The following is a 27,904-nucleotide window of genomic DNA, read 5'->3' on the forward strand; positions in this document are numbered from 1 at the left end:
CTGAGTGTTCTGTCTGAGTGGGATTACAGAAGATAAAACCTTTCTCCTTACTTAGAGCTGTCAGCTGTCTTTAAATGAAAAGTAGAAAAAGAAGTAGAGGCAGTATAACATTGTGTTTAGGAACACTGACTCTGGAGCCAGGCTGCTGGGGTTTAAATCCCGACTCTGCCACTTCTGAGCTGTGTGATCTTAGGCAAGTTGCCTAACCTCCCTGTGCTTCCATCCCTGCATCTGTGAAATGGACCTCATAACAGGACCTACCTTACAGGGTTCTTGTGAAGATTTCAGGCAATTGAGAGTGTTTAGAACAGCATCTGGCACATAGTGAGTGCTCGAGCATTTTAGCTCTGCCTCTCCACCTAGCCTGCTTCCTTCTCCCCTCTAATTTCCCGCCAGTGAACCCCTGGGGAAAGTGGAAGGTGAATGGCTGCTGAGTCTTAACCATGACACTGGGTTCCAAGAGAGTAGAAAAGAAGGTTCCCAGCAGCCTGGGGAAGAGCGCTTTTCTTTCAAACACTGATGCACGCTTGAGTGCGGCCAAAGCCAGAGCAGGGAGTCTGAGTGTGGCTCTGCTTCCCAAGAGCTCAAATAGCCCACATTTCCTTGCAGGCCTGACCCTTAAGGCTAGCCTTTGTGCTGCTGTAGCTCTCACCTGCTCTGTGGCCATCTCTTCAAAGTGGGTGTCTGAGTAAGTTAATACATGAGGCTGAGGCTGTCTTTTTTCCTTCTCCCTGATTTAGTTTATAGTTGGTGGTTCTGAGGTTTCCTAGATCACGAACTGGGGGTTTCTCTGAGGAAGGGGCAGCATTGGCTCCCTTTTTGCTATGAGAACTGGAGGCTCAGTAAGGAGAGAGACTGTTGCCCATGAGCTAGTTGGAGGGGCAGGAGAAAGCCTGCTCTGGCCTGATTTTACTTCCCAAGCTCCCTCCCCCTGCAGCAGTTTGCTAACTCTTAGGTGAAGTGATGGCTGACAGAACATTTGTGGCCCAATACCCTAAAAAGGGAAAGGACAAACAAGCTCAAGAATGTTTTGGTGCTCCCCCCACCTCCAATCACACAGTTAACCTGTAAGGAAGATCAGCCACACTTGCTGGTGTCCTGGTTGTCTGTTGTGATGGTGCTGCCCTCTGCTGTCACTTCAGGGTAGAGAAACCATTTAAAACACAGCCGGTTAGTGAATGAATTTAGAATTTACTTATCTGGAAGACTTTGGAGAGCTGGGCAGAAGCCCAGGTTAGGAAAGCAAGACCTTCTGTCCACAACCTGCTGCCCAGGGCCTGTCCTCAGTCCCTCCCTAGCTTCTTATGCTCCTCCAGTGCTACCTAAAGCAGAGACTTGCTTAAGGAAACTATTCCACAGCCCTAAAAAGGTGCCTGGAAATGTCCCAGGATCCGGGAACCTCACCCACTTCAGAGTCCTGTCCCTAGAGCTGTGGAAAAAGCATTTTCTCCTTTTATTAGGCCCCAGTTTCGGCTGACTGTGGGACCTTTGCCCTTGACCTCAACCATACCCTGGCTCAAGTTCACTCGCATATGTCCCTTTGCATCCGGCGCTGGGTCAGCTCCTGGTTGCTCAGTAGATAGTCATCAATGAACGTGAAGATTTCTTCGGGAGTGACAGGTTCCATGTAGCGTTCCCGGTCAATTCCCTGCTTGTCAATCAACACCATGTTGAAGTAGGAGCGAGTGAGGTGCTGAAATTGCCTAGAGAGAAGAGACCAGGGAGGTCTGAGACCTCGTATTGGCGTCATCCCACCAGGCTCTACTACCCTCTGACCTTTCACAGCTCCACTGATGGACTATTTTTTTCCCCACCCAATCCCTTTGCCCCATCCCCTCCACTACCTGTCTCAAGTCCCTTTGTTTTTCTCTGCTCAGACCCGAGTCTTGCTGCCCCTACGTGTCTAGCTCTGTTAAGCTGTCCCTTCCTCACTCCAGATGGAACAGCTTTGTTATTACCAAGCTGTGTTTGCCTCACAGGCCCCCTTAAGCAGGGCTATCACATACAGCAATGCGGGCTGCATGGAATAACTCCAGGGAGTACTGGTCACATGCACTATGCTGCGACTAGTGTTTCCTAGAGTTGGGCTGGGCACAGCCTGCACAACCAAACGTGGCAGCCCTGAGGTTGATGAATGTCACCTAGTCAACCTTGAAGTTGAGCAATATCACCAAGTCTGCAGTCTCCTTCCTCTGAGTGTTTCCCAGTCTCTCTTCTATCTGGGACTGAATCTTTCTGTCCCTACTGAGACTGAGCTTTAGGGGCAGGTATTGTTTATAGAACAGAGATCAGTGATGGCTTTATTGGCTCTGAGTATATGTGGAGACATTGGAAGGGTGATAATAGATAGATAATGAGAAAAGTCAACTTCTACCACCTGTTGCCTATGGTCTTCTCTCCCCCCAGGGGCAGATGGGTATGATTCAGATTTCAATGCCTAAAATGTGTCTTGCTCCTTTGGAGACTGAGGGCAAAGGGATAAGGCCATAAGGCAACAGGATCAGAGGCTTATCTGAGTCATGTCTGGGTCTGTGTCTCAGCCCTGGCTGTGCTTCAGAGTCACCTCAGGTGCCTCCTAAAAGCACAGTCCTGAGGTGGTTTGGGGCGGTCATCTGTATTTTAAGCACCGCCCAACCCCCAATTTAATTGTGACACCCTGCCACTCTCTGACCTTACCTAATACATCCAAAGAGTTCAAACACAAGGAATTCCCTAAGAGAACAGTGTCTGCTGATTGTCCCACAACCCTCCTGTGGCCAATGACCTGCCTAGAGTTTCCGCCCAGCCCTTCCCTGTGGCCTCGCAGCCTGGACCTGAGCTCCTCGATGATGCTGGCTGACAGCTGTTGCTCCCGAATGCGCCCCACTTCCTGAGGTGGCTGCCCCACCAGCTCAATGATGGTCACGTGCCGCAGGTCCAGTCCGCAGATGGATTGCTGGGAGGGGAGAGCAGAAGGTTTTCTGTAATAGGCTATCAGACTCAAACCTAAGGCTACTTAGCTGATTCCTCCTGGGACCACGTGGAGGCAGTGTGGGAAAGGAGGGGCTTCTTCCCCAACCATCACACCAGGGGGTCTACGACCTCTTCCCTCTGTCATTCCTGAAGCTCTTGCCCTAACAGTGTTTCCTTTATTCTAATGAAGTGTGGAACACTGGTTATACCATGTGGGGTAGAAAAGAGAAATGTAATTGATTAAATTGCAGGAACATCATTTCCCCTTGCACTTCCCGGACCGGGGCACGTATCCGTGTCCCCTGCATCGGCAGGCGGACTCTCAACCACTGCGCCACCAGGGAAGCCCCTGCATAGGTTTTTAAATACATAGGTTCATTTTTAAATTGAGATATTATTTGACATATAACATTATATTAGTTTCAGGTGTACAATATAATGATTTGATATTTGTCTATATTGCAAAATGATCACCACAATAAGTCCAGTTAACATTCATCACCACACATAGTCCCATTTTTTTTCTTGCAATGAGAACTGTTAAGATCTACTTTCTTAGCAATTTTCAAACATACGATATAACTATAGTCACCGTGCTGTACATCACATCCCCAGGACTTATTTATTTTATAACTGGAAGCTACATAGGTTCTTAATGGATAGCTATTGTGATAGGATAACAGTGACTATTGTTCATCGAACACACATACCTAATGCTTCGCGGGAATAATTGAATTTAATCCTCACAACACCCCTAACAGGGTAGGTGGTATCATTCTTATTCTGTAAAGGAGAAAGTAACTTGCCCACATTTTCATGACAATAAGATGCTGAGCCAAAATTCAAAATGAGGGCCGAGGCTGCCTGCCCCAAGTGTGTGCTCCTTACCACTAGGCTACATGGCCATGGCCTTCTCTCAGTCTCCAGAATTTCTCCAAAATGGTGCCAGTGCTCTTTCCATTACCCCTTCTCGCGTTCCTCTGCACTGGGCTGGACAACATGTAACCCTACCCCGGCTCTTTGTCCTGCCTCATCCAGCAGGGGCGCCTCTTAGCCAGTTACCTGGGGGGAGGTTTAAAGTAGCAGTGAGCACTGCCTGGTGCCCACCCCTTGTTTAATCTTTGGGCTACTCCTCTAGACCTGGCCCTCAAAGTCACAGTCCTCCCTGGCTGGTTTCTGTTCTTGTTCTTGCTTTCTGCTCAGGCTGAGGTATTGCCTTTGTCTGCCTTTTTGGGATCCCTGGAGGAACTAGGTCCTTTTTGGTCTAGATACCCAGGGTCATTCTCTTGATACAGCTGCTTTCATCCTGGGCCTCTGAATATTGACTTGGCAACTTGTAAGATTCAACTTTTAGAACCCCCCTAACTAACTTCTTCTTTTACCTGGGTATCCAGCCCCTTTCAGCTTATCAGAGCTGGTTCTCCAAGTCTTGTCAGCATAACTTGAATTCTCTTCAAGAGCCTAGTCTATTCTTTATTTTTAACATTATATTATTTTTTACTGAGGTGTAGTTGATTTACAATATTATTTAAGTTTCAGGTGTACAACATAGTGATAGAATCTGGTCTATTCCTTTCACAAGTCCCAATGGTCAGATTTATTCTGTCCTTTCCACTTCTCCTTCCCCCACAAGTGGCTTTAACTAGATATCTGGTAGAATGTTAAAAATCCTCACACAATTCCCACATATTGCTTTGCAATATCACAACACTTTTCCTTCTCGTCTGCTATTAGTCGTGGTTAAGAGCACAGATCCTGGAATCAGACTGTCTGGGTTCGGTCCTGGCTCGGCCACTTACTAGCTAGTGATTTTGGGCAAATCATTAACCACTCTATGCCTCAGTTTCCTTACCTAAAAAATGGAGATAGTAATGGTACCTATTTCATAAGGGTTGCTGTGAGAATTAAGTGAATATGTGTAAAGCACATACTTGTATACCTGGTCCTTATATAGCACTTACTGTCTGTCTGTTAGTGCTATTATACCTTGAAAACAGAAACATAATTAATTCCCCGCATTTACATTTGATCATCCATCTTACAAGTCTCTCCAGAGTGTTTTGCCACACAGCCTTCTCATGCTTCACCAAGCCTCCTGTAACCCACCATTCCAGTAACCTCACTGTCTTTTCAGTAAAAACAGCGGTTTTTAAAATGTGCTAAATTTGTCTACAGTAAAACTGATCAAATGTTGTCCATGGAGTCTGAGGAAGTAGCATTTGTGCTGCAGAAAGAGCAAGTCTTTGAGAAGAGGTAGGAGAGTAACGGAGTGGGGTAGGTGGAATGCAAAGAAGCTAAGCCCTGGTTAGAGGAGTGGCTCTCACCTGTAGCATAGAGATCTGCATTTTATAATATCGGTTGGAGGGATCAGGAGCCGAGATGATGAGGAGTCGCCGTTTCTCATAGAACTGATCCAGAAGGCCAGCAGCCGAGTTGACATTGACATTAATCTTCATAGCTAGGGCAGAAGCACATGGCCAGTCAGAGTATGGCCTGCTCCTTCATCCCAGCATGGATAACAACATCCTGAGGTGTTCCAGCCTTTCGGGTTAACCTTTTTTGGTGTTTCTCCCTTTCTTTCTTTTTTTCTTTTAACATCTTTATTGGAGTATAATTGCTTTACAATGGTGTGTTAGTTTCTGCTGTATAACAAAGTGAATCAGCTATACATATACATATGTCCCCATATCTCTTCCCTCTTGTGCCTCCCTCCCTCCCACCCTCCCTATCCCCCCCCTCTAGGTGGTCACCAGGCACCGCGCTGATCTCCCTGTGATATGCGGCTGTTTCCCACTAGCTATCTATTTTACATTTGGTAGTGTATATATGTCCATGCCGCTCTCTCACTTTGTCACAGCTTACCCTTCCCCCTCCCCATGTTCTCAAGTCCATTCTCCATTTTCCTTGGGGGAAATCCTGAAAGAACACTTGGAGATTTTAAATCCTTTTTCTTGGAGGTGGAGTATGCTAAGGGGGAACACTGGCCCTGAAACATCTCAGAATCCCCCATTCCCACATCAGACACATTGCTCTTGGCCCCTGAGTCATAGACATTGGGAGATCCCCCAAAGTAGCCCTGATCAATATGTCCACTCTCCCCATTTCCTAGTTTCACTCACGAGCACAGATAGGTGGTGATCCTGACCACTGGCGGCTGGACTGGCACACCCGGGAGGGGGTCCCTTGGCGCTCATACCCTCCATCACAGTGGTATTCACAGGTGGCACCATAGTTGTCCCCCACTGAGGTGCAGGTGAGGTAGCCATGCTGCGGTGGTTTCAGAGTTGGACAGCGTCTCACTATCAGGGAGGAGTTCAAGTTAGGGGCTATGTTATTTCTTTTAGAAAAAAAAAAAGGCTAAGAGGATGCCTATCCTGGGTTTTCTAGATCAGCAGACCCAGAAAGATCAGAATGAATGACTTGTCTGTGTTTCAATGGCCAGAGCTAGAGCCAGAATTTTCCTTCCTTACGGAATTAAATCTAAAATGTAGGCAAAGGTGTTCATAAAATGTGGAAGCACAGGTGAGTATATATATTGTCATCAAAAGAGTATCAATCTGTAAAAAGAAATTGCCATTTTTGTTTTCAGACTTTGGGGACACCCCGCATAAAGATGACTACCATACAAATTACTTTTAATAGCAAAAAGAAATTGGAGGAGACTTAAATATCCATCAGTGGGAGAAGTGTTAAGCAAAGTATGATATATTCTTAGAAGCAGATTATTATACTGTCATTACAATACTTCTGAAGGGGGCTTCCCTGGTGGTGCAATGGTTGAGAGTTCGCCTGCCAATGCAGGGGACACGGGTTGGTGCCCCGGTCCGGGAGGATCCCACGTGCCGCGGAGCGGCTGGACCCGTGAGCCATGGCCGCTGAGCCTGTGCGTCCGGAGCCTGTGCTCCACAACGGGAGAGGCCACAACAGTGAGAGGCCCGCATACCGCAAAAAAAAAAAACAAAAACAAAGTACCTGTGTTGTAATGAAAAGTAAAAAAGGGTGACATAAGATTGGATATGCAGTATGATCTCAATTATATACTTTTTAAAGTATGTGTGAATAAAAGACTAGAAGGAAAATACCAAAAGATTAACAACAATTGCCTCTGGATGATAGAGTAATAGGTTTTTTTCCCCTTTATATATCTCTTTATTTCCCATATGTTCAACAGTGAGCATGAATTAATTTTATGATGAAAACAAAACAAAACAAAAAGCAAGAATCAGGCAGCCAACACCACCAATTTCAGCAGAGGAGGAAGATGGAGAATGAAGGCTGATTAGCTTTAATCATTAATTTGAAGGCCAAGAAAAGAAATGGATAAGAGTACCTTTGTGGATTTTATGTAGATTTAGGAGAGTGAGAAAGTCTTGTTGGGAAACAGAGTTTCTGAAACATGTGTATGCACATGTCATGCAGGCTTCCTGAATGACCTGTTTAGTGAACTTATTTTCCCCATCTCCCAATATATATGCAGTGTCTGTTTTAGGTATAGAGAGGAGAGGGTTGTGATGGGCATCTGGAGGGTAAGGGAAGAGCAGGAATAATAAGCAATGTAGAAATGGAAGACTTCTTTCTAACCTTGTACTTTTACAATGAACTTGCAGCTGGCCCGGTTGTAGGCTTGGTCGTAGGCAGTATAACGAATCACGTGCTCTCCTTCGGGAAAGTGAGAGCCAGGCTCAGGGCCCCGAAGTGTCACCCTGCATGGGACAAAGTGAGAGAGCCACTGAGGAAAGTGACTCTTAGAACTGGGGTCTGGGGCACATTATCACTGTACCCTCAGTCTGTGCGGTTCAGTGTGGGCAGCCTGAGTGCCTGGGAGAAGCTGGTGGGAAGCATAGGAGGCATCCATTACTCACCTGGTGATGGTGCCATCAGCCGAATCTTTCACCAGGGGTGGGTCCCAGTATACTCGAGCAGTCAGTTTCTCTGGCTCTGCCATCTTCTCACGGGAGTGGGGACAACGGATCTTGGGGGGATCTATGTCTGGCAAGGTCAGAAATCAAGTGCTGACTCATGGGTCCCCTGCCTTCCTTGGAGGGAACCCATAGAAACAATGCCACACCACTGGGTAGGTAAAAGATGCACTTTCAGTTCTAGATGCTCAACAAAACTGGGGAGGCCCAGCTCCACGGGAAGTGATCACTTTGTTAAGCCCATGCCCAGGGTACCACCCTTGCAGCGAGCAGGAATGCCTTCTGTGGTGGACATAATGCCAGGCTGGCTCTTTGCAGCAGGACAGCTGGGAGCAACCAGCATTTACCTACACATACAGGCTCGCCTCCACTCCATCGCCCATCTTCCATGCAGATTCGACTGCGGTCACCTTCTAGGTGGTAGCCACTGGAACAGCTGTAGTCACAGCGAGAGTCAAGAAGCACCCCATTTGTGCATGTGTAGGTGCCACTCGTGATGAATGGCAATGCGTGGCATCTCATCTCTAAGAGAGAATGAAGTGGCAAGTTCAGTGGCCTGTGGGGTTTATGTGGAGGTGATGCCTGGGCATCTAGCACAGGGAGAACCGTATCGGAAACAGCAGAAAATACAGAAAACCCTACACCAAACTGCCCTGACATTTTTGTGCCTGATTGCCTCTTTTTCCTAATTGCCTTCTTATTTTGATATTATGAAGTATGGTACTGCTCTTGGTGGGTGGGGGTGGGGTGGTGGTCTCAAAGAAGTAAATTACTCATCCAAGTGCATGGATTTGAGAAACGCACCTGAGTTTGGATCCCAGCTCCACAACTTACTAGCTCTGTGACCTGAGCAAGTTACCTCATCTCTCCAAGCCTCAGTGTTTTCGTCACTAAAATGTGTATACCATGAAGTGGGATTGTTGTGCCGATTAAAGAGACAATGCATATAAACCTCTGGGCTTATTCAAAGCCTCAGCAGCTGATAGTTTTCCTCTCTTGTTCCTCAAATGCTAGACGCCCTTGAACAAATTTAAGGCTCCTTTTTTGAGTATAATGTTGGTACTACCACAAGCACTCCTCAGCTGAGGCTCACTTACAGGCAGGCTAGCCCTCTGTGCCAGTGAGAATACAAGTCAGGCCAGTGCCTGGAGGGCCAGCTTTGGTGGCATTTGCTTAAAGACGAGTCCATGTGCTTTAGACATCACGTGTGCCAGAAGCGGAAACAGCTTCCATGAATTGATTGTGAGCCTGTGCTTGCCAAAGTCTAGTTTGAAATACCTGATACCTGAAAGAAGTAGGCCAGCCATATCTTCCTTTAGGTTGTCTAAGTTCTAACCCTCCTTAACTTCAATTATTGGAGCTTTGAATAAAGATTCTATGAGCTATGTTTGTTTTGCTTCTTGGTCAAACCAGACTTGAGGATGATTGCCTTTTATTTTTTCCAGTCTCCTTTATATAAAGACCTAGGCAAAAAATGACCTCCTTGAAATCAGGTCCAAAAAAAAGGTTTGTCTTTTCAGCTGAATTTGTTTTCTTAGTATTACATGACAGTGAAAATGATAGATCCAAAGTGTTTGCCCTTGTGTCTCTTATGAGGAAGGACACAGCCAGATTCAGTGTTTAAATATAGTAATTAACTCATTCTAGGCACCTGGAAATATGTACATCTCCAATTTTTAACTGGTTTTATGTTCATTTGTAGACTTATTTTAAGTTTTATGTTCATTGTAGACTTATTTGTAAGGCCAATTCAAATTCATTTTGGAAATGATGGTGTCTAAGTCCTAAAACAAATGCATTACAGTCACCTAGAGGGACGTGGTAGCTTCCCTCTTTCTGGCTATCAAGCTTCTCTTGTCCTCCACAGCATCTTCTCTGACCAACCCCATTTCTCTCTGAATGCTCAGCATTCTGCATCCCCTTACACTCCATTCACGTGCACACATTTGTGTTTCCATCCCATTAGTCTATAAGCAGCCTGGTAACTGAGGGATTGGCTTCTGAAGTGACCAATACAAGGCCCCGCACACATGGATGTTCTACAAATGGCATTCAGTGATGGACATAGGGACAGACAAAGCTCAGCTGCCAAAATGGGGTAGGCTGTAGGGCTTGAATAAGAGGCAGGGATTTGGGAGCTAAGGGGGACATGACGTGAAACGTGCATGTTAGCACACCCACATTCCAGCCTTAGGGATTCTTCTTGACTTTCAGAAGAAAATGAAGACTAGTGGATGTCTTACAGTTTCATTGCCAAGGCCTTCTAAGGCCTTAGGTCAGGAAGTACAGCAGTTTACCACAAGTGGGAATGAGTCTGAGACCACATATGCTCAGAGCTCCAGAGGAAGGCCCAAGTCTACATCAGGCCCCAGGCGTAAGCCTTCCATGCACTCCTCGACCTCCTGTGCCAGAAGGGCTGGTTGCTACTTAATGCCCCTATTGCTTGACCAATAACCATAGGGAGAGAAAATGAGCTGGAATGTTAGGATGGGGAAAGACCCTGTTGGGAGCCTGTGGATGATTCTCAATTTGCACTTGACAGAGGTCAGAGTAACACCTCCAGGCATATACCCTGGGTGGCTGGCCGGCCAGCCTCTCTCACACGCTCATGTCAACATATGCACGCACAGATACCACTTACGCCTGCAGTAGGCAGTTCCAGACCAACGGCGGCTTGGCAGGCATTGCACCGACCTCCGTCCAATCAGTCGAAAGCCCCGGTCACAGGAGAGCTCACAGCGAGTGCCCAGGCTGCTGTGATAATTTCCTCCTCTTGGTGAGTAGCATGTGGCTTCTCCATCCTGGATGTTTAATGTATAACACCATCGGGGGACTGTAGCAATAGAAGAAAAGTAAGCTAGAAGTACAGTAATCAAGACAGCGTGGTATTGGTGAAAGGACAGACACATAGATCAATGGAACAGAACAGAGAGCCCAGAAACAGACTCACACAAATATACTGAAATGATTTTTGACAAAGGTACAAAAACAATTTAATAGAGGAAAGATAACCTTTTGAACAAACGATGCTGGAGCAATTGAACTTCCATAGGCAAAAAAAAAAAAAAAAAAAAGGAAAAGCAAAGCAAAGAACCTTGACCTAAGTGTCTCATACCTTAAACAAAAATTAACTCAAAATGGCTCGTGGACTTCAGAGAAAAAAGTAAAATTCTAAAACTTTTAGAAAAAAAATAGGAGAAAAATCTTTAGGATTTAGGGCTAGGCAAAGAGATCTTAGACATGATGCGAAAAGCACAATTCATAGAAGAAAAAAAATCAAGAAACTGAACCGTGTCAAAGTTAAAATCTTTTGTTCTGTGGAAAGCACTGTTGATAGGTGAAAGACAAACCACAAACTGGGGGAAAATATTTGCAAACCATATATGGGACAAATGACTAGTATCTAGACTATATAAAGAACTTGGAAAACTCAACAGTAAAAAAAGCAAACAAGCCAGTTAGAATATAAGCTTTAGATATGAACAGATATGCCACTGAAGAGGATATAGTGATGGCAAATAAGCACATGAAAAGATGTTCAGCATCATTAGTCATTAGAGAAATGCTAAATCAAAACTACAAAAAGATACCCTTATACACCCATTGGGATGACTAAACTTAAAAAAAATGGCAATTCTAAGTGCTGGTGAAGATGGAGAGAAACTAGAACTCTCATACATCGCTGGGGGAAATACAAAATGATGCAGCTACTTTGGGAAATTATTTGGTAGTTTTTTAGAAAGGTAAATGTACACTTGCCAGGTGACTCCACAGTCCCACTTTAGGTATTTACCCAAGTGAAATAAAAACCCGTGTTCATACAAAATCCTGTACACAAATGTTTAAAGTATTCTATTCATAATTGTCAAGCACTGGAAACAGCTCAAATGTCCTTCTGAGGGTGAATGTTTAAACTAACTGTGGTTTAGCCATACAAAAGAAGGAAGTGCTGATACATACAACAACTTGGAGGAATCTCCAATTCAGTTTGTGAAATGAAAGAAGCCAGAATCGAAAGGCTGCAGGCTGTAGGATTCCATGTATGTGACATTCTGGATAAGGCAGAAATATTGGGATAGATCAGTGATTGCCAGAGATCAGGGGTAGAGGGGTGGATAACCTCAAAGGGGCAGCCCTGGGCAAATTTTTGGTACTGTGGTACTGGTGACCTGACTCTTTGCATTGTCAAAACACCAGAAAGAGTGAATTTTTACAGTGTGTACATTTACAATAACTGTTAAAAATAACACAAAGATGTAAGCTAGAGAAAGGAGGGGAATGCCATGTCAAAGTAGGCTGCTTAGGAATGAAAGTCCAATCCCAGTTCAATACTGAGCACAAAAGGTAATAGGGCTGTTAAATCATAAAGATGCCTCATCTGCTACACAAAATAAGTGACTCTTCAGTGGGTTCAGATTTTAAAGGGGAACATATAAACAAGCAGAGGGCCACCTGCCCAAGAACACATACATAGGCTAACACAGATTTCTTAGCCTGGGGCTGGGAAGGCTAAAGCCCCGTATGAGCTAATTTGGTTCCCAAATCCTAAGAGACAAAAAAAGGGGGGCTTTGAAAAAAAAGCTCAACAGGAGCTAAAGGAACAAAGAAAGGCTAGAGCCTCTGTTTGAGGGCAGCTGGAGAATGAAGACAGATGACAGTGAGAAAACTAGCCTTTAAGCCACAACAGCCTTATGGCTTCTAGCGTTAGCTTTGAGCCTGTGGCTGTGACACACAGCTGCCATCTGGAGACACCATCTCCAAATGACAGAAAGTCTCTTAAGCACTACAGTGGCAGAGCTGTTGATTATATGGTCACAACACATATCATCAAGACTTTACATTCGAGGCCGGGACCTCAACAATCACTCTCATCCTATTTTTCACCCATATTCTGTCAAGGAAAATACACATAAAAGTGGAATGGATAGAACAAGCAAGCAATAGTAAAGGGAAATATATACCTCAGGATAAATGCTGAGACAGTAATAGAGGTTCTAGCTATTGTAAATAAGTCCAAATTGGCTGGCCTCGAGGAATACTGGCATAAAGAGAACATGTCAGATTTGTGATTACCAGAGGCAGGGGGTGGGGGGAGTGGGAATTGGATGAAGGTGGTCAAAAGGTACAAACTTCCAGTTGTTAGATAAATAAGTGCTAGGGATGTAATGTACAACGTGATAAATACAATGAACAGTGCCGTGTGTTATATGTGAAAGTTGTTAAGAGAGTAAATCCTGAGTTCTCATCACAAGGAAAAATATTTTTTTCTATTTCCTTAATGCTGTATCTATATGAGATGATGGATGTTCACTAAACTTATTGTGATAATCATTTCATGATGTATGTAAGTTAAATCATTATGCTGTACACCTTAAACTTGTACAGTGCTGTATGTCACTTATATCTCAATAAAACTGGAAGAAAAGAAAATAAAGACTTGAACCACGAGACACAGCAGTTTACCAAAAGAAAAAAAAAGGAACATGTTGGAAGGCTGGAAAGAGCAAAAACACTATCCCAATTTTCTATTTTTCCAGATTTATTGAGGTATAATCAACACATAAAATTGCATATATTGAAGGTGAACAATGTGATATTTTAATATATGTATACATTGTGAAATGATTACTGCAATCAAGTTCATCAACACATCTATCACCTCACATAGTTACCATTTTTTTTTGTAGTGAGAACACTTAAGATGTACTCTCAGTAAATTTCAACTATGAAACATAGAATTATTAACTATAGTCACCATGCTGTACATTAGAGCCCCAGAAGGAAGAAGAAGGCAGCCTCTGGGAACTATAGCCTGGTGAGACTGACAGCACTGATAGCAAAGTGTTCTAGAATATTTAAACATAGGCTTATGAGCAGTTAGGAGAAGAAGTGGTGATCTCCAAGTGACCCCAAAAACAAGTAATTGAAGACTGACCTTGTTTCCTTTTTGGGTATGGTCACCAGACTAGTAGAGCAGGGGAAATGGTAGGTGCATTATGTGGAAGTCAGTGAGGCATGTGACAATGCCTTTCATGCCATTGGTGTGGATGAGATGAAGAAATACTTCCACATGGGAGAGGTGACAGTACAGTTATGGAGATTCATAACTGGCTGAACAAAAGAGTACTGATGGGAAATTGAAACTAAGAACGTGGTAGGAAAATTGTTAGTCATTATGGAGTAGCAATGGTGTGCTAGTCACCATGCTTTATATTTTCATTTTCCCATCATCTCATATAGTTCTCCCAATAGCTCTGTAAGGTACAATATGTAGGTATTTATCCCTATTTTGCAGATGAGGAAGTAACTTGCCCAGGATCCCTCAGCAAGTAAGGGACAGAGCTGGGATTTGAACCCCAGGTTTGTCTGGCTCTAAAAGCCATTTTTTTTCTAACTACAATATCTGTCATTGCAGCATGTTAGGCTGCTGTTTTGAAGTATACATTTACATTTTTGATTAGGTACTATAGCCATATGTTTCAAAACCCCAAAAGTATAAAAGTTATGCAGTAAAATTCTCCCTCCCACCCCTGCTCCCACACCTACCCCCACTAAGTCCCCCCATCAGGAAACACTGTTAATAGTTTCTTTACACATATACAGCGAATCTTATTTTCCCCTCCACTTTATCACATAGAGTAGCATATTACGTCCACTGTTCCCACCAATGTTTTTTAAAATAAACTTAACAATGTGTTTTAGAGGTCTTCCCCTATCACTCCAGAGCAAGCACGAAATGTATTTAAATGAAATAACATTTGTAAAATACATAGCACAGTGACTAGCACATAATACGTGTTTGTCCAGGGTCAAAACTGCTGGAAGGTGGAGGAGCTGGGATTTGAATTCAGGCCTGTGGCCTCTGCGATCCACATATCTCTTTCTAGAGATTATAAAGAAAACAGTGTGCTGACAACAGGATTGAAAGCACCTTCTTCGTGATTACCTTCAGATAACTCAGGCAGAGTTACCAGCTTGCCCAGAGCTGCAGAAATCTGGGAGCAAGTGGTGGCCCAGAGGATTGGGACGTACCTCAGAGAACGGTTTCTGACTCCAAGCTAGGAGTCAGTTTAAGGGAATGAAAGAAAGTTCAAGATTAGTGAAAATGGTACCAAAGTACATGCACACTTTGCTCTAAAATATTGATCTGCTTTTTACTGGTTAACTCTTGTTTTTTTTTTTTAAACCTTCTTTGCAAAAAAAAAAAAAAGGTTACCTTTTTTATGAAAGAAATAGAATAAGCATGGCTTTGAAGTCAGACAGAACTGGGCTTAAATTCCTGCTCTGCCACCCCTGAGCTCTATGATTCTCTAAACTGAAATTCCCTGAGCTTAGTTTCCTGATCTGTAAAGTGGGGATAATAAACCAGTTTCATAGGACTGTTTTGAGAATCAAATGAAAATGCGTGTGTAAAATATATCTACTCCTGGGAATGGGAATGATATTCCCTGAATCAGTGTCTGGGTTTGAGCCACTGGCTCATCCCATCTCAAGCAACAAAACGCTGCAGCCATAAGGAGATGCCATCCCCAAATTACAGAAAGTCTCTTAAACACTACAGTTGTAGAGCTGTGGATTATGAGGTCACAAGACCTTACAAGGAATGCTGGAACCTCAGGTTGTACTTTCCTGGCCACCCCTCCCCCCTCAACATAGATAACCGTACTGAATTAGTTTTATGCCTTGAGACTAAGTCCCAAAGATAGCCATGAGACACTTGACCCCAAGGCCAAAGGCCACCATGTGGTTTATTTTTTTTAATGGCTTTATACACATTTAAAAATAACCAATGAGGCAGATTAATTTTAATCATAGGGCTGTTGGACCCTCCCCCCCAAAAGTACCTTCTGCACCTGTTGCTTTTTCCTATCTACTTCTCCCATCTACAGTCTCCTACAATCTGGCTTCTGCTCCCAGAATGCCAACCAGCCAGTAAACATTTCTTGAGCATCTACTTTTGACATAGCTCTATGGGGTGTCATACGTGGCTCCTTCTGTTAAACAGGTAACTATTTTGTTGAGGGTAATAAAAAGTAAACCAAAGAGGCAGTATATAATGAATGCCGAACGAGTGGTCCAGACAATAAACATTTATTTCAGAATAGGTATACAGTAGGTACTCAACAAATAGCCATTGAATAAATGAATGAAAGAATGAATGGATGAGGGAGAGTTCAGCATGGGCCAAAGCAGTTAGGGAACAGAGTAGAGCTCCACTAATCTGGCTACTCATCGATTTCATGTGGGGAGAAGGGGTAATAAGTTGTTAGGCCAGACAGCTAGACTGAGACCAAATTCTGTTAGAAATGATCACAGTGGGTCACTAGGTTTGGGGAAAGGAGAAACATGAGTCAGAGAATCCAGTTAGGAGGCAATTGTCATTATCAATGTGTGAGGTAATAAAGGTTTTAATCCCATGGATTAATAAACAAATGACAATTCTTGGTGAATGACTGGTGAGAGGTGATGAGGAAAAGGGGCTATTAAAGGTGCCATTAAGGTATTTTTAAGAGAATGATGGTATCATTATCAAAAGTTTGAAGGCCAGATGTCAAACCTTTTTCAGGGAAGCAGAAAGAATTTAGTTTTTGATATCTCCAAATTTAAGTGTCCAGCAGCAATTGGAGATGTAGTCCAGAAGCTCAGGGGACAGGTCAGGGTCACTCAAAGTTCAGATCCATGCCTCAGGCTCCCTCTTGTCACCACTAGAGAACGCATCTCCGCTCTTGGCTTCAGCTATGGCCAGAATAGTGAAATGTCCTGGAGCCCAAGGAAGGGGGCGGGGTGAGAAGAGAGGGATGGTGTCCACTGTTACTGAGAGATGGGGGAGGTTGAGCTCAAGAAGGGGCCATATGATTTGGGCTTGAGGAGAGAATTGTGATTGATCTTCAAGGGCTGTCATTCCAGCATGGAAATCTGTGGGTGAGTGGGAAAGAGACCATAGGGAGTTGGGGAGTTAGCAAGTGCTGGGACAGAGAGGCAGTGGGTCTGGACAATTTATCAGTGAGAAGACAGGTAGAAGGTAGCTAGAAAGGAGCAGAGAGGAACCCCAAACTCCGATCATTTGTCTATTGAAACTGTTTTCTCAAAGGTCACCATTTACCTTCTTCTTGCCAAATATATTGTTTATACCCTCAATTTGTTTCTTTCCAATATTTGACACAGTAGATCTGTTATCTCTTCCCCTTCCTTAAAATTCTCTTCCCTCGTGGCTTCTGTAATTTGATAGGTGCTACCCCAATCTCCTCCTACATGGCGGACCACTAATGATCTCTCTTCTTCTTGTTGGTTCCTCTTCTCCTGATCACATTCGTAGATGTCTTCTAAGGCTCTGACCTTGGCCCTCTGATCCCTCAGACAGCTCATCCATCTAAGCTAACGACCTGACTCACGAAGCTCCATCTTTCTACTCCCCACTGTCTATAGGGTACAAACCACTTTTTTTTGTGGTACGCGGGCCTCTCACTGTTGTGGCCTCTCCTGTTGCGGAGCACAGGCTCCGGACGTGCAGGCTCAGCGGCCATGGCTCACGGGCCCAGCCGCTCTGTGGCACGTGGGATCTTCCCGGACCAGGGCACGAACCCGTGTCCCCTGCATCAGCAGACGGACTCTCAACCACTGCGCCACCAGGGAAGCCCCAAACCACTTTTCTTTTCTAACCTTGTCTCTGTGAGAGGGGGGGTCTTACAGTTCTCCCAGGTGTTCAGACTGGATGCTTTCAGAGGGTTGTTTGTTTCTTACCCTCTTGGTGCGTCAAATCTGTACTAGGTCTTGTCATCTCTTTGTTTGAGACATCTCTGGGGTTCATCCTTGCTCTCCATTTCTTTTCCACTAGCCTCAATCATCTCTTACCAACATCACTGTTACTGATTCCTGGAGGATCTCCCTGACCTGGGCTCTACCCCTCCCAAACTCCTACTTTCTGTCCACAGTAATGAGGTTGATATTCTGAAATTACTATTTACAATCTCACTCCCCTCTGCAAAAACATACGATGACTCCTTATAACTTCTAGCACAACAGCTAAACTCTTCAGCATGGCTTGCAAAGCACAGAAACAAAGAATCTTAGAAGTGGAAGGGATATCAGACATTGCGTGATCTAAATTTCCTTCTAATGCAGGAATTGCTATTCAGCATTTTTCACAGATAGTCCTCGTGCCTCTCCTTAGAAGGGTCCCTAGATCACGGAGCCTTTCCAAATTTGGTCTCACTCTTTATATTTACCTCCTACTACTCCCTCCACATCCCATCTCCTCTAGTGAGGCTGGATTCTTCCTAGCTCCTTCCTCTTACACGTTTGTTCTTACCTCTATATCTGTGGCCATCTGCTATGCTGAAGGCCCTCCCATCCCCTTTCCAGTTCTCAGATCCACACATCATTCAAAGCCTAGTCTAAATGTCATCTTTCATGACCCCTCCCATGACTTCTTTTTCTTAACTCCTATCGCATTTACTGCTATAGCACAGAGTTTCACGCTTACTTGCCCTATGCCTGCTAATTTTATTGTGCCCTCACCCATATCCCCCAGCAGAATGTAAGCTTCTTGAGGGGGACAAAACCCTACCTTAGATTTTATATCACCCAAGGCTTTCGTTACAGAGGATTAGGCATACAGTAGGTACTCAGTCAATACTTAAATATAGATGGGCAACTCTAGACAGGTGAGATCACACAGCAAGTCAGTAACCAAATTCATGACTGGAAACCACGGCCCCTGCTTCCCTGAGCTGCAGCTTTGGCACAAATGAGCCAAGCTGGGTGAGGATGCTTCAGGCAGGGCCTAGGCCTTAGGCCAGATAAGGCCCTTCCTGAGCCTGAGAAGCAGAGAGGATTACCTCGGTAGTCTAGGGCAGGGGCCTGTGGGACCTCTTCAGCATATACTTCATTGTAGCTTTCATCTGGGTAGTAGCCTGAACCTAGAATGAAGAATATATCAAGATGACATATTGGTTTCTTATGCAAGTCCTTCCCAACCTTTTCCCCTTTCCAACTTGGTCCCTTTCTGAGGACATGACACTCCATGGGTGGGGAACTAGGTGGCTATTTAGTGGGGAAAATCCTGTCTTGTGAAGCAGCAGAATTATTGTGGGCAAACGTCCACACCTCAGGTGCACAGAGGGTGAACTCATGTTGTGGGAGAGGTGGGCGGCTTACTGGTAGCACTGGAAACCTCCATTCAAAAGAAAAAAATCAAAATTCTTGACCAGCCATGAATCCTGCCCATCTGGACTAGAAATGACCCATTTCCTTGATGTAGCACATGAGTTTTGGTGAGACACTGATGATCAAGCTCTGAGGATGGACAGTTGTTGTCCCAGGTAGGAGGAAAACATAGAGCCTGAGCAAGGGTCTTTCCACTAGTGATGGGCCTTCTCACAATCCTCAGAGGGAAATAATTCCTCAAGCTCCCACCAGCCCACAGGGCACCAGCCTTTTGCCACCTGGTTGCCAGGGCTAGGGGTGGCATGCGAAGGCAAAGAGGGAGGGCTCAAAAGGCGAGGGGGCATGAGAAGGGTTTCACTTCCTGAGCAGTTTGTCCTGCTTTGGAGAGATACCTAGTTCCTCTAATCAGCAGGAGCCTTAGTAGGGGGCTGCTGAGCTAGAGAACATTCCACAACCACCCTCATCCCGTTAAGTGGGCCACTCCCCGGTGGAGGCCAGTCTATGGCTGTCCGGGAGACTAAACAGTGCGTTCCACCAGACGGCAGGAAATGGGTCATGAATACGAACTAATTGGAATACAACTTGGTCCTTTCCGGAGGGAAGTTGCCGGAAGCTCTCTTTCCAGCCTCCCAGAGCCCTAAAGCACACACAGGAATAGAGCAGCCAGCCCTGCTGGAGTCAGAAGACAATTCTGCATTCCCAGGAGAGAGTGTGCTTCCAGGACAGGGCTGGGTTTTAGTGCTGAAGCCCTTTGGCCTGTGTCAACACTCCGACCACAAGCTCGCCTGCCTCCTCTCTGCACAGAGGCACAAGGCCCCCTGCACTAAAGGGTGGAGCAGAGCGCAGATGATGAGGCTCTTCCAGTCCCCACAGGCATAGGCTGCGGGTGGGGGGGCGTGTTGGGAAACCAGTCCAGCTTGATGAACAAGGGAATGAATCAAACTGAAAGTTTGCCTTATGAAATCATGTCCTCGTTGGTTTGCCCTCATTCCAGAGGAAAGAGTTCATTTTTTCTCCTTCCCTTTATTTTTTCCTGGTTTCCCATTTTGCTTCTTCTCCTGGATTTCCTTTATTCCTTCTTAGGCCTCCTCTCCCTTGCTCCCTCTTTCCCCACCTGGGAAGTTTCTTTGTAGGGAGGTGGGAAACAGAATTCTTGTCAGCTGTTTCAGTTTAGTATCAAACCCTTACAGCGCCTGCAAACAGGAGGACAGATGTGCACGATTCTCTAAACGCTTTGGTCCCCCTACCCTTGTTCCAGAGCTTGCTTGTGAAGAAATGCCCAGCAGGGAGCAAGCCTCTGTTTACCAGAAGAGCAGACAGGAGTGTCCAAGGCCTGTGGCTGGATAACAACAACCACAATAGCAACGACTGCTAACATCACTCAACACCTACTCTGGGTTCAGCGCGTTACATACGTCATCTCATTAGATCACCCTGACATCTCAGTGAGGTAGACACCCATATTGCTTTCATATACACTTGAGGTAACAGGCTCAGAGGAATTCAGGGAGTAGCCCAAGGTCTCCCAGCTAGTAAGGAGCAGAATGGGTATTCCAGCCCAGGGTTGTTTGGTCCCCTCGAGACCAAACTCAGACACTCCACTAAAGATGGCGGTAGGGGAGAGCTTTGGACAACGCCCAACAGGAATAAAAATCCAAAATCTTTCTCGCAATTCAGCCTTTTTTCACTCTATGTGTGCGGGATCGAAGGCCACCAAGCATTTCACATCATTCCAGAATTACAGGGGATGTGGGAAAGCTGAGGGGAAGACTCAGTCAGATAATTACAGTCTTTGCCAGGGTACAGAGGTGGCTGGCCCAGTGCCAAGTCTGCTTTGTGACAGGAATAAGTTGGGGCCACCTTACCACTTTAAGCCTTTCCATTTCTCCTCTTTGCCTGTCTTTGGGTATTTTTTTGGCAAATATTAAGATACTGAGATGAGATATGGGAAACCAGAGGGTCCCCCCTTCCCACCTTGTTCTGTCTGCGTGTCCCTCTTCAGCCCTGGTTGGGAGAGCTTTGGGCAGCATTCCTTGGTTCCTTTATGCTGATCAGTGGTTACTCTGTGGTCTGTTACTGGGTTCCTCCAACTTCCATAGTACAGTCAGACCCTCTAAGCACTACCCTTCACAAAGGTGTGGTTGGAAATGTAACTGATAGTTGATGACAATTTTAAGATCCCCCCTAATGCTTGGATTATGATAAGAAATACTGTCTGACTTCCTGAACTGCACAGATATGCCAATATGCACTTTTAACCCACTGTTGGCTTGATTTATATTCTTAACGCTTCCCACCCCCTGCTGATTATTCTTGGATCCTTTTTCTGATTAGCCAGGAATCCACACTTGGCTGCTTTCCTTGTACCATTCCCATTGGAGGACAAAGCTATAGTCATGAACAAAACAGTGCTGAATGCATAGAGAGTGGTCATTAAATATCTATTGAATGAAGAAATGAACAGGTGGGATGGAGCAAGCTCCGACAACTGAGCTAGTGATGTAGGGGAGGATTATTGGGAAATTTCCAAATTTCTCTCATCACGTAAGCTTCCTAAGAAAAGAGAAAGGCAGAATGAGTGGGCTTGCAGGGCTGCCAGAGACCTCACCAGCCTGGGCTCCTGAGAAGGAGTGATGACCATAGTGATTCTTGTGAGAAGTGGGGAGTAGCCACCTTTGCAAACAGCCCTTTGAGAGTTTCAAATGAATCCAAGTCTTTAAAAAAACTGCACTGTCCTTAAGACTCCAACAGCTCAGGCTTCCACCCTGGGAAAGGTCAAGGCCTTTGTGTGCCATGAGGTTTCTTATGGTTATTCAAAATGGGGCTTGAGCCATCTAACCTCCACTCCATAGTCTCATGGTCTTTGGCCGGATTTTGGGCTCATGTACTTGAACTGAAGCTGGGGGGAGGTTGGGGAGGACGGCTGCACATGGTATCTCCTGGGGACTTGGGGCTCCTATAACCCCAAGCAGTGTGCACTCTTCCAAGGGCTTGACTTGAATTTCTTCATCTCAGCGTCAGCCCTTATGCTTCACCCCCTACAGAGCCAGGTTAAGCCAAGGAGGGGAAGAAGTGCGCATATTTGTTTGAAAGCTCGATGCAGCTGTTCCAAACAGAGCTACTGCCAGAAGCCTCCACCAGGAGCTAAGGGCATGTGGAAAATTTTAGCTACAATGACTGCAGCTGTGATGGAAGCAGTTTCTTATTTACTCATCTCTGGATGTTTTTCTAACTCCATTAGTTGGGCCTGTCTCCTGCCCCTACTCCCCCCAGCCCCCATGAAGGCAGATGCTGCAGGCCACAGAATATTCTTAGCACTTGGAACGCCAGCTGGGCCCCATCAAAAACCCCTGTCTGGCACCTCATCATCCTTCCTTCATTCCTCCCCTTCCCCTCTCCCATCTCCTCGCTGGGTCTGTTCTCTTGAGCTCCCTATGTCTCCCCAGGGGCAAAGGATGAAACATTCAGGGATCTAGAAATGCCCATCCCTTCCAAAATAAGAAACAAGCCAGAAGAAACTGAGGGATTCCTGTTTAACAGAATGTGGTCTGAATTGTCATTAACAATCTTCAGCAGAAAAGGGCTATAAAAATCTCATCCTATAAACAAGGTCCGGGAGGGGCGAGAGAAAGAGAGAGAAAGTAAGTGGAGAAGCAGGTAAGATAGTGGCCTCAAAAGCCATGTTGACCAACCTTATTTTTTAATATTTATTTATATTTATTATATTTATGAAGTATAGTTTATGTATAATATTATATAAATTACAGGTGTACAATATAGTGATCCACAATTTTTAAAGATTATACTCCATTTGTAGTTATGATAAAATATTTGCCATATTCCCTGTGTAGTACAAATAAGCTACAAAGATATATTGACCAACATCGTTTTTATGCTGGTGCAGCCTGTTTTCAAAAATCTCTTATCTGTTTGCCTCAAAAACCTCCCTCGGTAGCCTTTTGCAATGTTTAACCATCTTTGTTGTTGAGGATAGTTCTTCTCTGTATCTAATTTAAGTGTCTCCTATTGCGGTCTAACCCTTCCCTTCTCTAACACTTGCTCTAAGCCCTGCCCTTCCTGGAAATAATGGGCAACAGCTCCTAGAGCTTACCTGCGTACCAGGTTGGCGTCACTGCTGGAGTGAGGAAGAGCAGCAGAGAGAGAGCTCCTCTTTGAGTTAGTTGAATGGCCATCCTTGAAAGGGGGAGAAGGGGGAGTGGGAGGGTGGTTTAGGGAGACAAGAATAGAGGTATGTGGCCAGGAGCGCCAGGAGCACCAGGGCAAAGGAGGATGAATTTCAGAAATCAGCCATCAATGAACTTCCAAAAGTGAGAGAAAGCAGAAATGCAGGATCTGCAAGGAAGAAGAGAGATTTTTAAAATAATGAATGCCTGTTATATGGTCCCCCTTGTAAGGATCTTCCACTTTATAGAATAACAACACTCTGTTTGTTAATTTTGGTCTTTCCCTCCCAGGAGGAAGAGGGCATAAAACAACCAGTTCTCAATTGACCCTGGTGATAGCTGATGCCAATGTTCTATGTTCCAAGTTACAGAGAGGGCCAGTGAGGTACAAAGACCAGGAAAGGGCCAACATTAAGTCATATAGAACCAAATGGGAATCCTGCAATCTAAAGGCACCAGTTGATGGTTTCATCCACTTAACTAGTACTTCCTAACCACAAATCTGGGAAAGTGTTAGCATATATGGACTGAGAACTTGAACTCTAGAGTTACACAGATCTGCATGTGTATCCAATTCTATCCCTATTAGCTATGGGGCTTTGGACAAATTCCTTACCTTCTCTGAGCCTCAGTTTCCTCATCTATAAAATGGGAATAATAATAGTATCTACCTTATAGAATAGACTGTTGCCTGGCACATAGGGAAGCAATCCATGTGTATTAGATATTATTATTACCAACTCCATCTTGAACAGGACTGGATGTCTCCTTTCTGCAGTCTCTCAGGTGGTGACTATACCCTGGCTCTGTTCTTAGCTTTGGGCTTTGAGGCTTAGTGGCTTAGTAGTGGCTTCTGGCTTTCAAGTCCAGCCTAACCTTCTAGTTTTACCCTGCTGAGCCAGCAGGAAGTCAGTGGGGTTGGAAAGAACCTACTGAGGTACGTGAGGAGAGGGTAAGCAAGCTCCCACTGCCCTCTTACTTCCCGTCCTGTCCTCACTCTAATGGGATGAGAGTTGTGTGGTTCCCAGTAGGCAAATGCTTCATAAATGACAGTGTTAAAACTTGCTGCCCATTGGTATAAACTGGCTGCTGGACTTCTCAGCAAGCACCCACAGGATTTCAATGAAATGCCATGCTCGGGGGAGGTGTCGGTCCCAGAAATGGAGGAACAAAAGGATGGCAGATTCTGGCCAGCCTCCCTAAGGGGCGTGAGAAGTCCAAGAATGGCAAAAATTCACTTTCCAGTTCATTACTCCATGGCTTCAGATTTTGTCTAGAGAGTGGCAAGGAAGCAGGATAGAGAAGTAAGAGCAAGCAGGGGAGGCAAGGAAAGTGGAAAGATGTGGAAAGGAAGCTTAGCAAGAAAAGACAATCTGCCAGAGCTGAAGGCAAGAGATAAAAGCAGAAAGAGGGAGCGAAAGGATGAGAGAGAGGAGATTAAAGAGAGATTCAGGAAAATGAACAGCTAGATGCCCTGATCATCAACCCCTCTCCCACATGCAGCTTCCATCCAGTTCCTTGGTTTGGGAGCAGGGGCTTTCCTTTGCAGACCCAGTGCTCTGAGACTGTGACCCCTTCCCTGCCCACCTTCTCCCCAATCTCAGACTGAAAACTTGACTCATCACTGGGGTCAGCCATCCCTCTGCTGTGGGCCGGGAAGGTAGTGGGAACTTGTGTCTGCAGCCAGGTCACGGCTCAAATGGAAAGCAGCATGTGGTCCAGTTTCATAAAAGAACTTCTTCCTCCCCCCACCCTCCGTCCAAGCCATTTTTCCCAAGTCCTGGCTCTCGTTACCCTCCCGGGTTGTGAAATGGGGTAGTGTGGTGTGGACGGATGAAGCGGCAGATCTTACCTGTTGTATGGTTTTTTTGTGTTCTCTCTCTCTCCTTCTCTTTCTCTTTCTCCTTCCTCTCTGCTCCTCTCATCAGTCGGAAAAACTTCTACTTTTTTACATTCCTAGAACGAGTGGCTCCTGGTCTGTCCGGGCCTCCGGGATTCTGTTAACACTGCCCAGATGTTAGGACATCAGCATCTGCCAAAAGTTTCCTTAAAGCTATATTATCCCCAAAGTTATAGCTGTTCCTCCCTCAGAAAAGAGTTTTAGAGAGGTGGGGGAGAAGGAACTCAAGGATGAGAGGAGCTCAATCCGTCTGCTGCAGAGCAGAGGAAAGTGTGAATGGTGCTGGCCCCAAGCCTGTGAGTATAGTAATGACTAACAGGCTGGCTAAAGGGCTTCCAGAGATGTGGTGTACTGAAGAACACTTTTTTTTTAAAATGACTCAGCATGACCTCAGGATTGAATGAAAAGGAATTCCACAAACTCCTAGGAGAGGGGAAGAGTGGAGCTGATTTTGACATTCCCTGCAGATTTCCCCTGTAATTCCTTAGTACTCTCCATCCCCAAGTTGCCCTGCCATCCCTATGTACAGGGTCAGATCCACTTTGAAACCCTCTCTGATGACCTAACTCCTATGGACTTCAGTTTCTGATAAGATTATGTTGCTGACAAAAAATACCATGCACTTCTAGCCTGCAGAATCAAAACTGATTTCCTGTAATAAGCGTGGAGACAAAGCATACTTAGAGAAGCTTTAGGGGGAGGTTGTTTAAGCCAATTGAGATGATCTATCTCTGCATGGCAAGGTTATAGCCATTGCTAAGCTGTTTCCCAATGATCTCTTATGGAGGGCTGTGTTTCTTCTCACTAAGCAAGCTTTGTTCATTTTAGTATCTGATAATGAGACTGTTCTACCACAGTGCAGAACAGCTCCTGATACTTTCCCTCCCCTTAGAGTTTAATTTCCATCCTTTTAAATGCATTGTCCTGGAAGAATTTTTTTTTAGCTGCTGTAGAAATGATTTCTTCCTTGTGTGTGTAAGCAAACTGGTAACCCCTTCTCAGTCATGAAGGGAAGAATTATGTTTACAGTAATAAAAAGTTCAGTAGCAAGCCCATTTCATTTCCCATCCACCGATCAAAAATATGTAATGAGTGTTAATCATGTGTTCAACAGTGTGATCATTGTATAAAGAAGGCAAAGACATGGTCTTGGCCTCATTCATTTAATAAGTTTATCAAACATCTACTGTGTTAAGGATGGTGGACAAAATCCCTGACATTCTAATCCATAATTAATTAAACAAATATTTGTTGAGCATCTATTATGTGCCACAAACTCTTCGAGGCATCAATACCTGATAGACATCAATGTGTAAAATGGAGATAATCCTTGCCCTCATGGATTGGAGGAGACACACATTCAACAAAAATGTTCTTTTTTTTAAACAACTTTATTAGAGTATAGTTGCTTTACATTGTTGTGTTAGTTTCTGCTGTATAGCAAAGTGAATCAGCTATATGTATACTTATATCCCCATATCCCCTCCCTCTTGTGTCTCCCTCCCACCCTTCCTAGCCCACCCCTCTAGGTGGTCACAAAGCACCGAGCTGCCCTCCCTGTGCTATGTGGCTGCTTCCCACTAGCTATCTATTTTACATTTGGTAGTGTAAAATACCAAATGTAAAAATAGAGAGTCAACGCCACTCTCTCACTTCATGCCAGCTTGCCCTTCCCCTTTCCCATGTCCTCAAGTCTATTCTCTACATCTGCATCTTTATTCCTGTCCTACCTCTAGGTTCTTCAGAGCCATATTTTTTTTTTAGATTTCATATATATGTGTTAGCATATGGTACTTTTCTCTTTCTGACTTACTTCACTCTGTATGACAGATTCTAGATCCATCCACCTCACTACAAGTAACTCAATTTCATTTCCTTTTATGGATGAATAATACTCCATTGTATATATGTGCCACATCTTCTTTATCCATTCATCTGTCAATGGACACTTAGGTTGCTTCCATATCCTGGCTATTGTAAATAGAGCTGCAATGAGCACTGTGTTACATGACTCTTTTTGAATTATGCTTTTCTCAGGGTATATGCCCAGTAGTGGGATTGCTGGGTCGTATGGTAGTTCTACTTGTAGTTTTTTAATGAACCTCCATACTGTTTTCCACAGTGGCTGTAACAAAAATGTTCTTAACTGCAATTGTGTGTGTTTAGTGGACCAACCTTCATTGGACATCTATTATAAGCTAAGAACCAGAGGACAGTGATGAGTAAAAACTGTGTGATTCTTGATCTTATGGAGTTTACTCTCCAGCTCCCAGAGGGTTTATGTTTACTGCGGGAGAGAAGGGGGACACAAACAATTAGAAAATTGTACAAGACCATATAAATTTCCAAAAGCTATGGAATACACTGTGAGGTCTCTGTGGGAAGACATGGGCTGTGGTCTGCTCTCAGGCAAGGGAAATGACATGTTCAAGGGCTCATTGTTAGCTCAGAGGGGAGATGGGTTCAGGGGAGCAGTAGGAAACAAAGTTGAATAAATACAGTAGGGCCAGATTGTGAGGCCCTTGAAATCAGATATAGGAGTTTACATTAAACTTACGTGTTAGGAAATAGCGAATCTATTAAATGAGTGATTTTGTGTGTGTGTGTGTGTGTGTGTGACAGAGAGAGAGAGAGAAAGAGAGAGAGAGAAAGAGAGACAGAGAGATGGAGAGAGAGGAGAGAGAGCTAGTGAATGAGCAGAGGAATAAATTCTACCAGGGTTGTTTTCTTTCTAAAAAATCCCTTCACTGGCTCCCTCTTGGCAAAGAGTATAGTCCCAGGTC

At 44.7% G+C, this 27,904-nt stretch overlaps 1 protein-coding gene across 1 annotated transcript; it reads right to left on the bottom strand.

Annotated features, from left to right (window-relative positions):
• Nucleotides 1–1,171: 1,171 nt before the first annotated feature.
• On the bottom strand, nt 1,172–25,430 carry SRPX2 (sushi repeat containing protein X-linked 2). Its single transcript, XM_024746538.1, has 11 exons — nt 25,074–25,430; nt 23,149–23,390; nt 18,710–18,790; nt 10,513–10,704; nt 8,219–8,395; nt 7,815–7,941; nt 7,534–7,655; nt 6,072–6,251; nt 5,277–5,410; nt 2,814–2,935; nt 1,172–1,703 (listed from the first exon to the last, which is right to left on the bottom strand). The coding sequence occupies exons 2-11, from the start codon at nt 23,228–23,230 to the stop codon at nt 1,523–1,525; spliced, it is 1,398 nt and encodes a 465-aa protein (XP_024602306.1). The 5' UTR covers nt 23,231–23,390; nt 25,074–25,430; the 3' UTR covers nt 1,172–1,522.
• Between the last annotated feature and the right edge of the window lie 2,474 nt (nt 25,431–27,904).

This window comes from Neophocaena asiaeorientalis, unplaced genomic scaffold (genome assembly GCF_003031525.2).
Source record: "Neophocaena asiaeorientalis asiaeorientalis breed wild unplaced genomic scaffold, Neophocaena_asiaeorientalis_V1.1 scaffold406, whole genome shotgun sequence".
Classification (NCBI taxonomy): Eukaryota; Metazoa; Chordata; class Mammalia; order Artiodactyla; family Phocoenidae; genus Neophocaena; species Neophocaena asiaeorientalis.